Source organism: Hermetia illucens, chromosome 4 (assembly GCF_905115235.1).
Source record: "Hermetia illucens chromosome 4, iHerIll2.2.curated.20191125, whole genome shotgun sequence".
Taxonomy (NCBI): domain Eukaryota; kingdom Metazoa; phylum Arthropoda; class Insecta; order Diptera; family Stratiomyidae; genus Hermetia; species Hermetia illucens.
The window spans coordinates 40,264,185-40,279,071 of NC_051852.1; the positions used below are offsets into that span (position 1 = coordinate 40,264,185).

Genomic DNA, 14,887 nt, shown 5'->3' on the forward strand with positions numbered 1-14,887 from the left:
GCCGTCGCTGTTTCTTTGTGTATAACAGACCCAATTTTTGCAGAAATTTGCATTCAGTCGACTTCCCGAGGCTTGCGTCAAAGTGCACTCCTCGCAAAGTAACACATTTTTTATTCCTTATTTTATAAATTCAGAGCTTATTTTCTTGTATACTTGTTTGCTCTTCATTCTCTATAGAATTGAATAGTAGGATTTGTTGACAATCATTATTTGCCCAATTCTATCCTCCTAGGTTGAGGTTGAAAACGCCAAATTTTAAAGTTTTCATTGATACTTGCAAAGATTTAGATGGAAAGATATTCCCTTTTGGTGTTAAGTCAGTTCGCTGACAACGGGCTAGATTAAATAGCACGAAGACGAACGGTTGAGATGCATAGAAGCATCTATCTCCAACCAACGATAATCTCTACATTTCCACTTCACAGGGTTCTTCGGAAATGGTGTAGCATGTCAAACGACTAAGATCATTTGAAGGAAAATTGCGAAAAATAATAGATATTATAAACCAACCCTGTCTAGGCTCCTTCACTCTCGGCTTCTGGCCATATGTTCCAATTTTCTCCTTCTCTCCTCTCCTTCCTCTTGCGAAGCTCATATTCCTCCTTGCATATTATGGACCACGCAATTCTATGGCACCCATTGGCTAGCCTTTCTAGGACCGTTCAATTCCGTTGCGTGGCATAGGAAATTATACACCTTTCTCAATGAAATAAAAACTATAGCATAACCTTTGCGCGACACTCAAGTATCTTAGATCTACTATATACCTTAGACCTCACCATCGCAAACTGTGTGAACTTGTATCGTACCGAAGTACCTATGTTCACTGTTTGGTTTCCCCATCCCAGCCATAATTTGTTAAAATCCTTCGAGTTGATTTCCAAGGTACACCAGAGTAGGAGCAGTTGTATATGTTCCCTTCACCTTCGCTCTTATGGATTCGCTTCCAGGTGCTTCATTATCTACTAAAAGGCCTAGCCTACACGATTACGCATCATTCTATTTAAAAACAAGATTCCTGGTGAAAGGATGAAACATTGGTTAGAGTTATGCCATGTTGATATTGTTCAAGGAGACAGCAGATATATTAACATTTTTCAATTTAAATTTTGAAATAGCAAACTGACTATCTACAAATTTGTTGATAATTATTGGATTAGCTTCAAACTTTCCAGACTGATGCGGTTTTTTTTTGTATTTTATTAATATTTTTATTCAGTATAAACCAGGTAGACAATCTTAGATAATGATTTCAAAGATCAGGATTTCGAACCTATGCACTTTTGATCTACATTTCAGCTTATTGCTGAAGGATTTAATCTATATTGTACTGACAAGGAAAACTCTGAGCAAAAGAAAAAACTTGTTTATCAACCTCATCACTAGCTTAGATTTAAACTTGATGATCTTATCCTAACAGGTCATCCTAAATAGGTATTAGAACTATAGAGAAGGCGTTATGAACGTGTTGATTGGACGAAAGCTGGTATTAATTTCGCTAAAGTACCTTGAAAATTTTGGCAATGTTAGCAATAAGATGAAGATGATTGGCGGAACCAAGGGTTGTTGAAAATGAATTTCAAGCATTTGTTTTGACCGATTTCAAGCTTTACGATGTGACTCTGCGCAGTGATGCCATACTAAGGCAGCGTAAGTGACAGTTGGTAGGGCAGTAGTTTTATATAATAACAATTTGTTCGATTGGGGAAGATGAAATTTCCTACCGATAAGCAAATATAAAGAATGTACGCACTTTGAGACTTTCAGTAAGATATTTTCTACATGATTTTTGTATGTAAGCTTCTTATCAAGGGTTAAGCCTAAATAGTCGATGAAGGAACTCCAGAGAATGCTTGTACCAATGAAATTCAGACTCTTTCCTGGCAAGTTTGTTTTTTTTATTTTTCTAATGAAAAAAATTTATCTGGTTTTAGAAACGTTGATCTCAATACGCCATCAAAAGAAATTTTTATAAAGTTTATTCAGTATAGTCAGTGAAACCTGCCAGTTGACATGATGGTGTTTCTGGCATGTCTGCTGTGAATATGTTGAAGAGAATCGGACTTAAGCAAGAGCCTTGTGGCATACCTGCTGGAAGTTCTCTTTCACGAGAAATGTTACATTTACCTTCACGCTAAACGGACCATTCGCAAGGAAGGATTTGATGATTAAAAGAAGAATAAGAAGATCTTGGGGGATGTCACTAGTTCCTCTGAAAAGCTGGCGGGTAGTAGAAAATCCAGGTTGGAAACAACTGAAAATCCGGGATAATTTTGTTGATTACTGAGTGCTGCTGCAGTTTTGAGGCTAGTATTTTTTTTGAAAAGTTTACTCATTATGGGAAACAGACTTATTGGACCATAGTTTTTCGGATCAGTTTTGTTCGCCCCTTTGACTATCAGGGTGATGATCCTCGTTTTCCAAACCGCCGGGAAGTATGAAAGCTTGAGATAGGAGTTTAAAATGGAGGCCAGAAAGGCAATTGCTCTTCTTGACATGTTTTTTAGAACAAAAACTGCAATTTTGTCATATCCGGATTTTATTCTATTATTCAAATTTTATAGTATTCCGTATAGCTCCTACAGTTTGCACAGTGAACCAAGAGATAATGGTGTACTCTTTGTTAGTATTTGAATAGTATTTTCAACTAACCGATCGTTACCTAGGTGTTTGGCGGTCCAGCTACAGCTCAGGTTCAGGCTTTTCCAAATCACTGATTATTAGTTTTGCTTTGATTTTCATCTTAGAGATGGGATTGGTTTGCTTTTGGTTTTTTTATAATAATAATAATAATCGTTAGCGCGACAATTCATATTGGATCAGGTCCTTGAAGTGTGTTAGAGCACTTCATTCAAGACCGTAACGGTACACTAGAGTACACTGTAGGAGGCAATGTGGTCAGCATTGCGCTCGCCCGAGATTATTACCCTGATTTGACTCAGGTACTCATTCACAGCTAAGTCGACTGGTATCCGACGTCAAATCACGATACAAATCACACTGCCACCAACGAGGTTTGAACCGCGACCTTCCGTACGACAGCCTTGTGCTCTAACCACTCAGCTATCTGGACACACGATTTTTTAATGGTCATGTAAATCTTCCAAAACTTGTTCGATCCTTTCTCAAAATTAGATAACAAAACGTTTCATCTCGAATTTCGCAATAAGAATAGTTTGCGCTGGATCAGTGCACTGAGATGGTTCAGTTTCAGACGAAGGCAAGGGCAGTGGCAACGTTGCCATTTTCGTCTCATCGAATTTCTTTGCCGAATCATTTCTTGCGTTTTGTTGGCACTAAAAACTTATATTTTTTTTTAAATCCCATAGATCGCAAAGTTTGTCGATTATAATCAAATAATGGATGAAAATAGGATTTTTTCTGACTTTTGCCGAAAACTGATGGCATTTTTACGTTGCTGCTATCGACTTTCTTCTTGTGTATTGCGCGTTCGCTGCAAGGACCTTCATGATAACCCAACTATGTCTCCTTGTTGTGAATTCCGGACTTTATATGTTCGCCCGTCTATATCGTGCTGTTTCTTTCACATTAGAAGACCCATTACTGTTGTTCGTTGTTTTCCTAAAGTTTGCGACGAAGAGGTTTATTGTTGGCAGTTCGTACATTAATCATCAGTCAGATTACTTATCCTGATGTACGGGTGACTTTAAGTACCTCGTTGGTTGTTGGGAGATTCAGGAGACTGGTGGTCAACCGCAATCGGATATCAGGAATTTTTCAATCAGTGCTGTGCTTCGCACAACGTCGAATGGCTCATGCACTCGTAATGCAAGTTTATTAAACGAAACCAAACCGTATCGTATCGTAACGTGGCTACATCATCCATCTTTTCATATACTGTATTTTGAAAATGTAGCTGATTTCTCTGTCCAATTCTATATAATTGATATGAAATAGAATTTGTTGGTGCAGTGCTAAAGTTGGTTGAGTGTCAGCCTCTCGACGTCGTTGCTTCGATGTCGAATCCCGATTTGTCGTGGATAAATGTGGTTGTTTTTGGGCTTGTCATGGTGCTGTATGCTTACCGTTTGTACAGCATTTCGTGTGATAATAAGAAAGCTGAATCATAGTCTCATTTAAAATGAAATGTTAAAAAATAACAACATGAAATAATAGACTATGATCTATGGTCAACAAAATGGGTGAACAGGTACGTACGAATTTATATTACGTAGTCGAAGGGAACCAGCAGCCAGCTAACTACCGTCGTACTACTCCCACCAGTAGCACCTTCTGGAGAAAGTTCGTGCGCCTGAGCTTGGGTGAAAATTATTCCGTATTTGACCCAGTCAATACCAGTGAGCTAGACGTCGTTATTAAAAGTCACTTTAGACAAGGAGGCTTAATAGCCTCAGGATTTTTTTAAAGTCTCAGAAATCGTATATTCGCCAGGGACCCTCAAGAAAGCCTCATGTCCTAAAAGAATGAAAATAGAATTTTAAAAAAAAGCTCATATGCTTTATTTTATCCTTCTTCCTTTTTATGGTCATTCATCACAACTATGCTTGTCGATTTCAGCCTAAACCTTTCCTACAATGCAACACGATATTGTCCCAATCTCAACAATATGCCATTCATTCATGTTATCAAAAAAATACACTTTACGTCGCTCCATTCATATTGAATCTTACCTCCCGCCTGCTACTTTATCTCATCAAAATATCGATAAATTAGCTTGAGTGAAAGTAATCAAATTTCCAAGAACGTATCTGTTTACACTATCATATAATGCACATATCATTTTCGATCGAAAAACATCCCAACAACTATTAAAACTAGTTCAACAAATTGTCGCCTAGTATCGGTGACGTTAAAGCTTGCTTCTTGCATGTTAACTCCAGGCAATGCTAGTAAGCATACCTCCACCCCCAGAGTGTCGCTTGCCGATGTGTATCTTTTTTGATTACGTTATTATGATGATGTCGCTCGCTCACCACGACGATGAAGAAGTGAATGGTAACTCTGCTGGTGGTGACGATGATGATGGTAAAGTTGGCGGAACATTGAGTCGGAACAAATAATTAAATCAATCTACGCAACCCCCTACTCCCAATTATGAAGCCCCACTAGAGTATCCACATAGTGCCTGAGCTTTCATGGCCCATGAGGCTTCCTCGAAGTCTCGAAAATGAAGTTCTATCAAACGGAAAAGTTACCGCCATCGAATAAGCAGTGATATTTAATAGATACATATAGACAAAAGAGTAGCTGGCGGAAAAAGTGTCTCACCACACGATAATATCGGTCCAATGTATTGGATTTCGAATTGCGTGAACTAGTTGATTTTCCGTAGATAGATAGGTGGTCTTTCGGACACACCGCTCCTTTCTTGAAGCAAATTTATATTGGAGGCGTTCCGCTCACTAGTGCTTTACTTGAAGTTAGTTCGGTTTAGTGTATTAACGAAAAAGATATACAAATTAGAACTGGACTATCTAAATCCCGAATCTAAGACGGTGGAGTGTAAAGCAACAGCAGTAGCTATCGAGAAATATTTAGTCGAATGTATCTAGGATCTGTTTATTAAAATAAAATGTCTACAATGAACGTAATATTTATGATCGTCGGCTTACTTTCGTCGCTTCAATCATATTCAACGTACACTTTCACAACGAAGAATGGAGTTAGTAATTTCCAAAGTGGCGGACAAATTTCATCGGAGTCGCTTTACAGTTCGTCGGCGTTGAGCCCGAAATTTAGAGCAGCCCTAGATGAATCCTTCCTGATAAATACCTTCTATCGCAGTAATGAGCAAGTCGAGGAAATATTATTCCAGTTGGAACAGAAATTCCCTAACAGGGCAAAGGTTCATTTTATTGGGACGTCGCTCGAAGGAAGAAGGATGTTTGCCTTAGAAATTAGCGCAAACACCCAGCAACGTGGACTACTGGTACCCATGTTCAAGTTCATCGGAAACATGCATGGAGATGAACCAGTTGGACGCGAATTGATCCTATTCATGGCCATGTACCTGTTGAATAATTATGGAAAGGATCCAGAAGTTACGAAACTTGTCGACACAACAGACATTTACTTGCTACCAACTATGAATCCAGATGGATATGCCCGATCAGTGGTAAGATATAATAAATCTAAATTCGTATTTTTTTACCGCGAATATGGTTCTCGAGAATGTTTGGACAGTATTTAAATTTAAAATCAACTTTATGCCAAAGCATAATGTGGATATTCTTATATAGTATATAAAACTAGAGAAGGGACAAATTGAATATTGGTCTGTTGAATTAATTTGATTTTTCAAAATCAACTTTGATATCGGTATCTTTGGGGCTAGCCAAAATTATGCAAAACCGCAATCTGGAACGGTCCATCTCATTATTATTTTATCGTCATGCATGTTTTTCCTGATATCAGTCTCATGACAAAAAGATGTTTAACTGGTTTCGTAGTATTATATACAGTGAACACCTCGTGCAATTTCCAGAAATGAAAGAAAAAAAGTGATAGTATTTTAAATCTTAGAGACTATTGTGGCTAGGATATAAACATCTAGAGCAGGTGACTGTCATTGAATAATCTTGTGTTATTTTGTGCGCTTTTCGTCTGATGATGATCCCTGTTATAGAGTTTGTTATAAATGCTGTTGTTTAGCCATTCGCCAAAAGTCGTTTTGATGACATTTGAAGTTGTTTTTGAAAGCAGATGGATTTGTATATTATGTACCTAAAACGATGCATTTCTCATTTTAAGTTTTATATAAGTCTTCAGGAAATTTCCTGAATATCAAAACCGCACACTATCCCTTGGAAGCTGTAACTATATTTGGCTTCTGTCTATTCTCTTAGCCGCAAACAGTTTTCCTTGTTACACGTCTGAAACCGGTAAAAACTAAATTTTGCCTTTTTAGAATCAAATGAAAAGATTCGAATCCGAATTATAATAGATAATTGGTATGTATTCACAGTTGATTGGACGTTCGATTTCGGAATGCTGATCTATTTAATTTATTCGATCCTTGTGATTGCGTCAGTTGTTGAGAACTAGTTTAAAAACGATTGTTTTTTTTTTCGTCTTATAACGTCCTTGATTTAAGACCTTGATGCGTTTTTGTGCTTATATATCCTATAATGACAAGTTTCGTTGAAAGACTATTTTTCCAATGTTCCGCGAAAAATGGCACTAATTTGGCATTATGCGAACTTGAACAGAAATGAATAATTTTCATTTTGGATATTCGCCAATTTAAAGTCGCCGTTTTCCTCATGTATGCAAATTTTCAAAGAACAAAGCATAGAGAAGATATTCTTTTTCAATATTGAGATAATTTCCAGCTGCTAAACAGACGTAGCTGAATTCAATTTTATACCAATTGATTTGAATTTTAACTGATTTTTAAAATTTTCAGATAATTTAACATAAAGATTTTCGTTCTAGGGCTGGGAAAATTTCCTACGCCAACAACAACATATTTTATTGTGGTGAATATATTTGTGGAAAAACCAAAACCCTCATTAATATGCAATTTAGCCATTTTTCGAATAAGTTTTACAGCAAGCTGTAGAAGTGAATTGTGAATAGCCTTGTTTTCATATGCTGAATTTGAAGGGAAGTTTTAAGAATTTTCTGGAAAATTCCTGGAAGATGTAGTGTAATCTTTCATTTTCTATAGTCACTCCTTTTCTTAGCTAAATTCCATAAATTAATGAAACTTATGAGGTGGGATTATATTAGCAAAATTGGCGCTCCTTCCTAATGTGTCATATCCTCAGCTCTTCCAGCTTTTTATCAATGCGAATCATCTATATCCGCCCATTTACCTACCTCATCCTGCCTTAATAAGGAACTCCAAACATCCCGGTTTTGTGCGGAGGTCCACCAATTCGATATCCCTAAAAGCTGTCTGGCGTCCTGACCTACGCCATCGCTCCATCTTAGGCAGGGTCTGCCGCGTCTTCTTTTTCTACCATAGTTATTGCCTTACCTGTTCTGCATATAACTTGGTTCAGGTTAAGCTTAGACAATGAGTTCTAGACAAGTCCTAGGTAAAATTTGATGAAGACCCGAAGTTTTCAGGTAACATCAGAGGTTAGTCCTCCCGAATTTCTGTACAGAAGATTGATGCAGAATATCCTTGATCCGTTTTTTCATGATTTGTAATACTGTAATATTTCCACTAATGTCTATAAATAAAAAGGCAAACATTTCTATGATTTCAGTATTTATTTTCTTCCGTGATTTCTCATTTAATAACTAAAAATGATTCCTTAGTTAAAAAGCCGATTTGATTAGCATAACATTTTGACTCATTGCTAGGTAAAATCTACACAATGACTATATAACTTTTGGAAATTGGCGGCCATTGTTTATTGTTGTTCCGTTCAGATTCACACGCATCCAAGTGACATTCCGCAGAAGTGTCCTCAACATGAACTTGCATAATGCGGCGATAGCTTGTTCAGAAATACCATGACAGCTCTACGGAGGTTGCTCGCCTATTGATCAATCTGCCCATCCTCAATATTTTATCGCGGTAATAAATGCCAGCATCATATTCTGTTTACTGCAAACTAATGCGGTGTTATTACCGCGGTAATATTCCAATTTTGGAGAAAAGGAATGCTTGTTTCATTTTTGGGTCAAAGATTTTTTCTTGTTTGTGAACACTATATTTCGGTAACCAACTGTTCCCTTCTCCAGTGCGTTACATTCTGGAGATAATATTTGCTGCTGTTTTTTCTTCTCAGTCACTTATTTTGAAACATCTAATGACATTTTTTTCTTCGCTCATTAAATTCGTATTTGATAATCATATATAGAGATCTTTCTACCTAACAGGAATTCTGAATAAAATAGAGACATTTTTGTTCATACACGTGATGCAAAGTGATCAATTGCGCCGGCAACGATGGAAAAGTGTCCACGATGTCTGGATTTTGCTCTCATTTACGGCATTATAAATATATTCATTTTGCCGTGTCGACATGCCGTTTTGGTTTGGATTTTTTTTTTCTTTTTGGGATAGGGTAGGTGAACCGCACAAAGTTTTGGACTCCCGGAACGGTATGCCGTGGGGCTACCAACTAAACACCTCCCCATGGTCAAAGAGTTAGCATGAAACCGTTTGTCACCTTACTTCGGGCTAGCCTCCGAACTCTCCCGCCTTGGGGAGCCTTCAAATCAAGGAATTCTTTTCAACAACGGGAGAGGAGGCGAGGAAGAAAACTGTAAGTTCAAGGAACCCCCTACCATCCGGCCCCTCCACCGATCGAGCTCCATTCTTTTTACAGCAAGAAGAATCCGAACGTAATGCGCAACACGACTCCACTTGTCAACGATTCTCAACATCACCCCGACGTTGTCTGGTGAGAAATCCTCTGTGTTTAAATAATGTTGTTGAGGAATCCCATCCCACCTTCCACGAGAAAAGGTGATGGGTGTCATCTATAACCCCATTGCAAAACACATTCAGGAGATCATCTTTCCCAATTTTGCGCAGGTAAGACTGAAAGCCTCTATGCCCACTTAGGAGCTGGATAAAGAAATATTCAGTCTAACCATGCATCTGGTTCAGCCATCGACCTAAGTTGTCAATGAGCCGCGCAGTCCACCTGCCTCTTGTCTCATTTTACCAAGAGAGTTGCCAATAATTTAATGTACGTTGTCGTTCTTCACAAACAACCTCCCTTGCACTTGCTATATGGCTTTACGTTCCTTAACAAAAAGGACAACGGGAATCACTCTTGTGATCACCATCACGGCCGGTTCAGAGACTGCATAACCGACCAGTTGTGACTCTTCTGGCATGTCGAATCTTAGCAAACTATCGTATTAAGTGTTCCAGAGGTTCGACTTTAGGATGGATCCCTGCGTTAGCCCGACGTGATCTCGATCCTCTTCTGATCCTCTAACGAGGTAATTTGTTTCGCTGGGCGGGTATTTGTGTGCTCCTTGCGGCCGAGAAGATATAAGCTTTAATCATCCTGGAACGCATCATGGAACACTTCGTAAGTTTGGTCGACAAAGAGCAGGTCGGCTTCCGCTCTAGATCCTCCTGTGCTGACTACATTAACATCCTGGGGATAATTTTGGAGCAGGCTACGGAGTATAGATAACCGCTCCATCTGCTCTTCATAGATCTCGGTTAAATTTTCAACTATGTAATCCGGGTAAAATCTCAAGGGAATTTGAAGTCGAACGCGGGTTGTATCTTTTCGTCTCGTTAGCGCATGCTCCCTTGGCGGAAGGACATGGACGGGTTCAATGAACTATGCCCTCTTTCTTCATAAGCTTCGATTACGCTATGTAGTCTCTCATTCAATTAATCAGTTATCCTAGGCAAATAGCTTTGAATTTAGAGAAGGAGGCAACCAGAGTTGGACTGAAAATAAATACCAACAAAAACATAGTTCTCAGATGACTCATCATCAACGGCGCAACAACCGGTATCCGGTCTAGGCCTGCCTTAATAAGGAACTCCAGACATCCCGGTTTTGCGCCGAGGTCCACCAATTCGATATCCTTAAAAGCTGTCTGGCGTCCTGGCCCACGCCATCGCTCCATCTTAGGCAGGGTCTGCCTCGTCTTCTTTTCCTACCATAGATATTGCCCTTATAGACTTTCCGGGTGGGATCATCTTCATCCATACGGATTAAGTGACCCGCCCACCGTAACCTATTGAGCCGGATTTTATCCACAACCGGGCGGTCATGGTATCGCTCATAGATTTCGTCATTGTGTAGACTACGGAATCGTCCATCCCCATGTAGGGGGCCAAACATTTTTCGGAGGATTCTTCTCTTGAACGCGACCAAGAGTTCGCAATTTTTCTTGCTAAGAACCCAAGTTTCCGAGGAATACATGAGGACTGGCAAGATCATTGTCTTGTACAGTAAGAGCTTTGACCCTATGGTGAGACGTTTCGAGCGGAACAGTTTTTGTAAGCTGAAATAGGCTCTGTTGGCTGACAACAACCGTGCACGGATTTCATCATCGTAGCTGTTATCGGTTGTGATTTTCAACCCTAGATAGGAGATGACTGGTCATCGCATTATTTCTATTTGGGCAAAACTTCAAAGGCTCTATGCTAATAGTATATGAGAGTAATATGTATATGAAAAAGACCGCCCCATCCATTCATACCTGAATCGTCCGGTTGGGGTATTCTGGTCTAAGACAATAACCAATGAAGAATTTGGTCTGCATACCCGTGGACGTGTTTATCAGACAACGGAAGTAGTAGTGGGTAAGTTACACATTAAGAAATTGTGACAATTGCATTGCTAATTATGCTATGCGATAGAACCCACTTTCTTAGGATGATCGACGAATGGATCTCCCTGCAACTACAATACTTGTCGTAGAACAGTGGAGGATGATGACAAATTTCTCCGAAAAAGCAATGTCGCAATCAGCAATGCAGCGTGGGCATGGTTGACGCACTGTGTCCCATTTAGGTATCTGTGGCAATTATATATAACTCATTTTCCTGCTCTCGAGTTTCATTAGATTTATATACGTTTGTTGAAATTTTAGTTAGTTTACTGTTTTAATTTTGAAACATAAACATTATCTATCGCTATAAATTTAATTTATGTTAAAGAATCTTCAACTTGGATATTCGTAAATTGACTCACGTCCATTCGGATTTTGGCAGCCTTCAGAAAATTATATTAATGTCATGAATAAACAAATTAAGTCTAGTTCTCCCAATGTGCTGTTTCTCCGACATTATTACTTTATCAAACTTGAGCGGTGAGACTGTATAGCATATCTCAACAAATCAACATCGGTTTCCTGGGATTGTCGGGAAATCAGTTAATTTTGTGTTGCTTAATTTCTTCCTGACTCATTGGCCCAATTAAGCCTCGCGATTGCGTCCAGATCAGGCATTTGATAGAATAAAATAGCGAAACTGTTCACGACGAGCCGATCCCGCTCGTGAACGGGACAAAGGCTGAAGAAAAAGAAGACTCATTGGCCCAATTGGAAGTTCAGACAATTTTGGAAAAAATCACTGAAAGTACTTTAAAGCATGAAGAATTTGAAGATCCTGTTGACAAAAGTTGTTATGTATAGGAACTCAACGTCTTTCGCTGTATTTGAACGACATCTGACGTATTATGCCAACATGTCACGGATTGAATAGTACTTAGTCAACCGAAAGGTTTACTCGGGCCATAGCAGCTTACGGCATAACATTTTCGTTTGATTCCACCACGTACGAGAAACAGACTTTTTTAAGTATACTCTGATTTCTATGATCGTAATAGCTAACTATCTATATATGTATGCATAGAGATTTTGCAGCTGATTTCAAAAGATTATTCCGGCTTTTTATCTTCTTCCTATTGTTAATCAGCGGTTATGCAGGTTCTCTAATCGCAACAATTTTTTGATTTTCTCTCTCCATAAATAATACGGGAGGTTTTCTTTTGGCGAAAGAAAACTCAGGTTTGAAGGGAACAAAATGCGGACATCAGTTATAAGCTGAACGCTACCCGCTGTCATTGACCTAAACAAGTTTTATCATTTTGACGTATCTGGCTTCAGTGCGGTATTCCCTCTATTCCTAGTCGTGATTGATCTTACAGTATAAGTGGGAAGGGCGCCCAGCAGAAGTTTCAATGATGCTGCTGAAAAAGTTATTGATTGCCCCAGAGGAAAAGCTTAAACCGCAAAATTTCAGTGGGTATTTGTGGGAATGGCAGCAGAATTGCCTGGTTCGCTTAACATCTGAATATCAGGCGGCTTTGTTAGCGTCGCTTGGCTTACAGTAGTATCTTTTTGGAAAATTGTCAATTCCTGTAACTTTACGCTTGCGTGTGCAAAGCACCCTAATAAAGCATCATACAATGAATCAATTATGACAAAACTTGGATATTGTCTCTATCAGAATTCCGCGTATCTAGCAGAATGTTCAAAAGAGAACAAATTATTGTATGATATGAAATTTTCGTAATTTCGATAAATTCTTCCATCTATTAAATCGCAGTTTCAATAAACAACTGAATAACAGTGGTCTTAATTCAAACATCACCATAACCAACTGTTAAAGCGTAGACATATCAATCAAAATATCTTTTTCAAAGTTTATTCATAATAATAACCTTCAGCCCATTTGTTGGTTGCATTGGCATATTGCAGTTTGATGTCGGCTGATGTAAGATTCGCGTACTTATAAAGATAGTGCAGTCATCCAAATATTCATTGTTTTCGATAAATTCATTGATGGAATCACAAATGGAATGTCAGCATTCGTGTGATTTTAAATAGGAAACATTCCTCGCAAGATTGCATACAAGTCCATGGACAAGACATTTTAGCTATTTATGTTATTCTGAAAAAAATCACCTTAAATAGATAGCAAATTCAAAGAGATATGCATTCGTTTTTAACATTCGTAACAGATTACGATTCGAATGCCGAAAAATGCATGCATGATTAATGTGACATAATATATAACATATTGCTCCAGTTACCAAATTATTTTTTGCATTATTTTGGAAATTAATATTCAGTTTCCGTTTTTGGCTATTGGTGTTTCGTACAACGTTACGAAAGTGTATGTCTCAGCTGTTGTTTTGTACATATCAAAACTGTCTCTGCACATTTTAGCGCGAACATTACTTAACGTTCGAAATAGACACACAAGTTTGCAGAGGCCTATTTTCCAGGGTTACTTTTTAGTACTTGGGTATTGCTTTCAAGTGTTAATTAAATTAGCGCATTTAGCTAATCGAGGAAATGGGTTCAATAGATAACATAGTTTTTCTTTTATTACAGTAGTACAGTACAGACTAGTTTAGCGGTTTTAGATAATTTTGTTTCATGACCGATATGTATATGTTCCCCCCCTTTTTTTGTTTTTATTTTTTATTCTTTTATTTGTTCTGATTTTAATGAGTATAAGTGATGGACTTAATAATTCCGCATGGACCAAGTAATCGTTTGACAATAGGAGGACCGAAGTAATTTATGAACATCCATTATGCCTCAAGTTCGAATCCTAATGTCGGCCGGATGCTTGTTTTGTATTTGTGTTTGTACGCCTACTGTAGACTTGTGATAATGAACCAATAGAGGCAAAAAAAACAAGATAGATATTATCTGCATGTCCTGTGCTCCTCGGGGGAGTGAACAGGAGGCATAAGCATTCGAAAAATATCAAGCAAAGAAGTAACATTGATAGCTCTTGAAGTGTTTTCCAAGCCAAAAAATATTTACATATATTGGTACGTCTCTCTTGAGTGTAGGTTAACTTTTTACTTTATTGCGGAGCTCATCATCATCATCATCAACGGCGCAACAACCGGTATCCGGTCTAGGCCTGCCTTAATAAGGAACTCCAGACATCCCGGTTTTGCGCCGAGGTCCACCAATTCGATATCCCTAAAAGCTGTCTGGCGTCCTGGCCCACGCCATCGCTCCATCTTAGGCAGGGTCTGCCTCGTCTTCTTTTCCTACCATAGATATTGCCCTTATAGACTTTCCGGGTGGGATCATCTTCATCCATACGGATTAAGTGACCCGCCCACCGTAACCTATTGAGCCGGATTTTATCCACAACCGGACGGTCATGGTATCGCTCATAGATTTCGTCATTGTGTAGGCTACGGAATCGTCCATCCTCATGTAGGGGGCCAAAAATTCTTCGGAGGATTCTTCTCTCGAACGCGGCCAAGAGTTCGCAATTTTTCTTGCTAAGAACCCAAGTTTCCGAGGAATACATGAGGACTGGCAAGATCATAGTCTTGTACAGTAAGAGCTTTGACCCTATGGTGAGACGTTTCGAGCGGAACAGTCTTTGTAAGCTGAAGTAGGCTCTGTTGGCTGACAACAACCGTGCGCGGATTTCATCATCGTAGTTGTTATCGGTTGTGATTTTCGACCCTAGATAGGAGAAATT

At 38.8% G+C, this 14,887-nt stretch overlaps 1 protein-coding gene across 3 annotated transcripts in view; it reads left to right on the forward strand.

The window, feature by feature from the left end:
• Positions 1-14,887, forward strand: part of LOC119655560 (carboxypeptidase D) — a 150,469-nt gene that overhangs the window by 38,489 nt on the left and 97,093 nt on the right. The window contains exon 1 of one of the 3 annotated variants that reach the window (XM_038061483.1): positions 5,153-6,097. The exons of the other annotated variants lie outside the window; for them this stretch is intronic. Coding sequence (XP_037917411.1) covers positions 5,555-6,097 — 543 coding nt within the window. The 5' untranslated portion in view covers positions 5,153-5,554. Of the gene's footprint in view, positions 1-5,152; positions 6,098-14,887 lie in introns of those variants that run through there. 3 annotated transcript variants of the gene reach the window in all.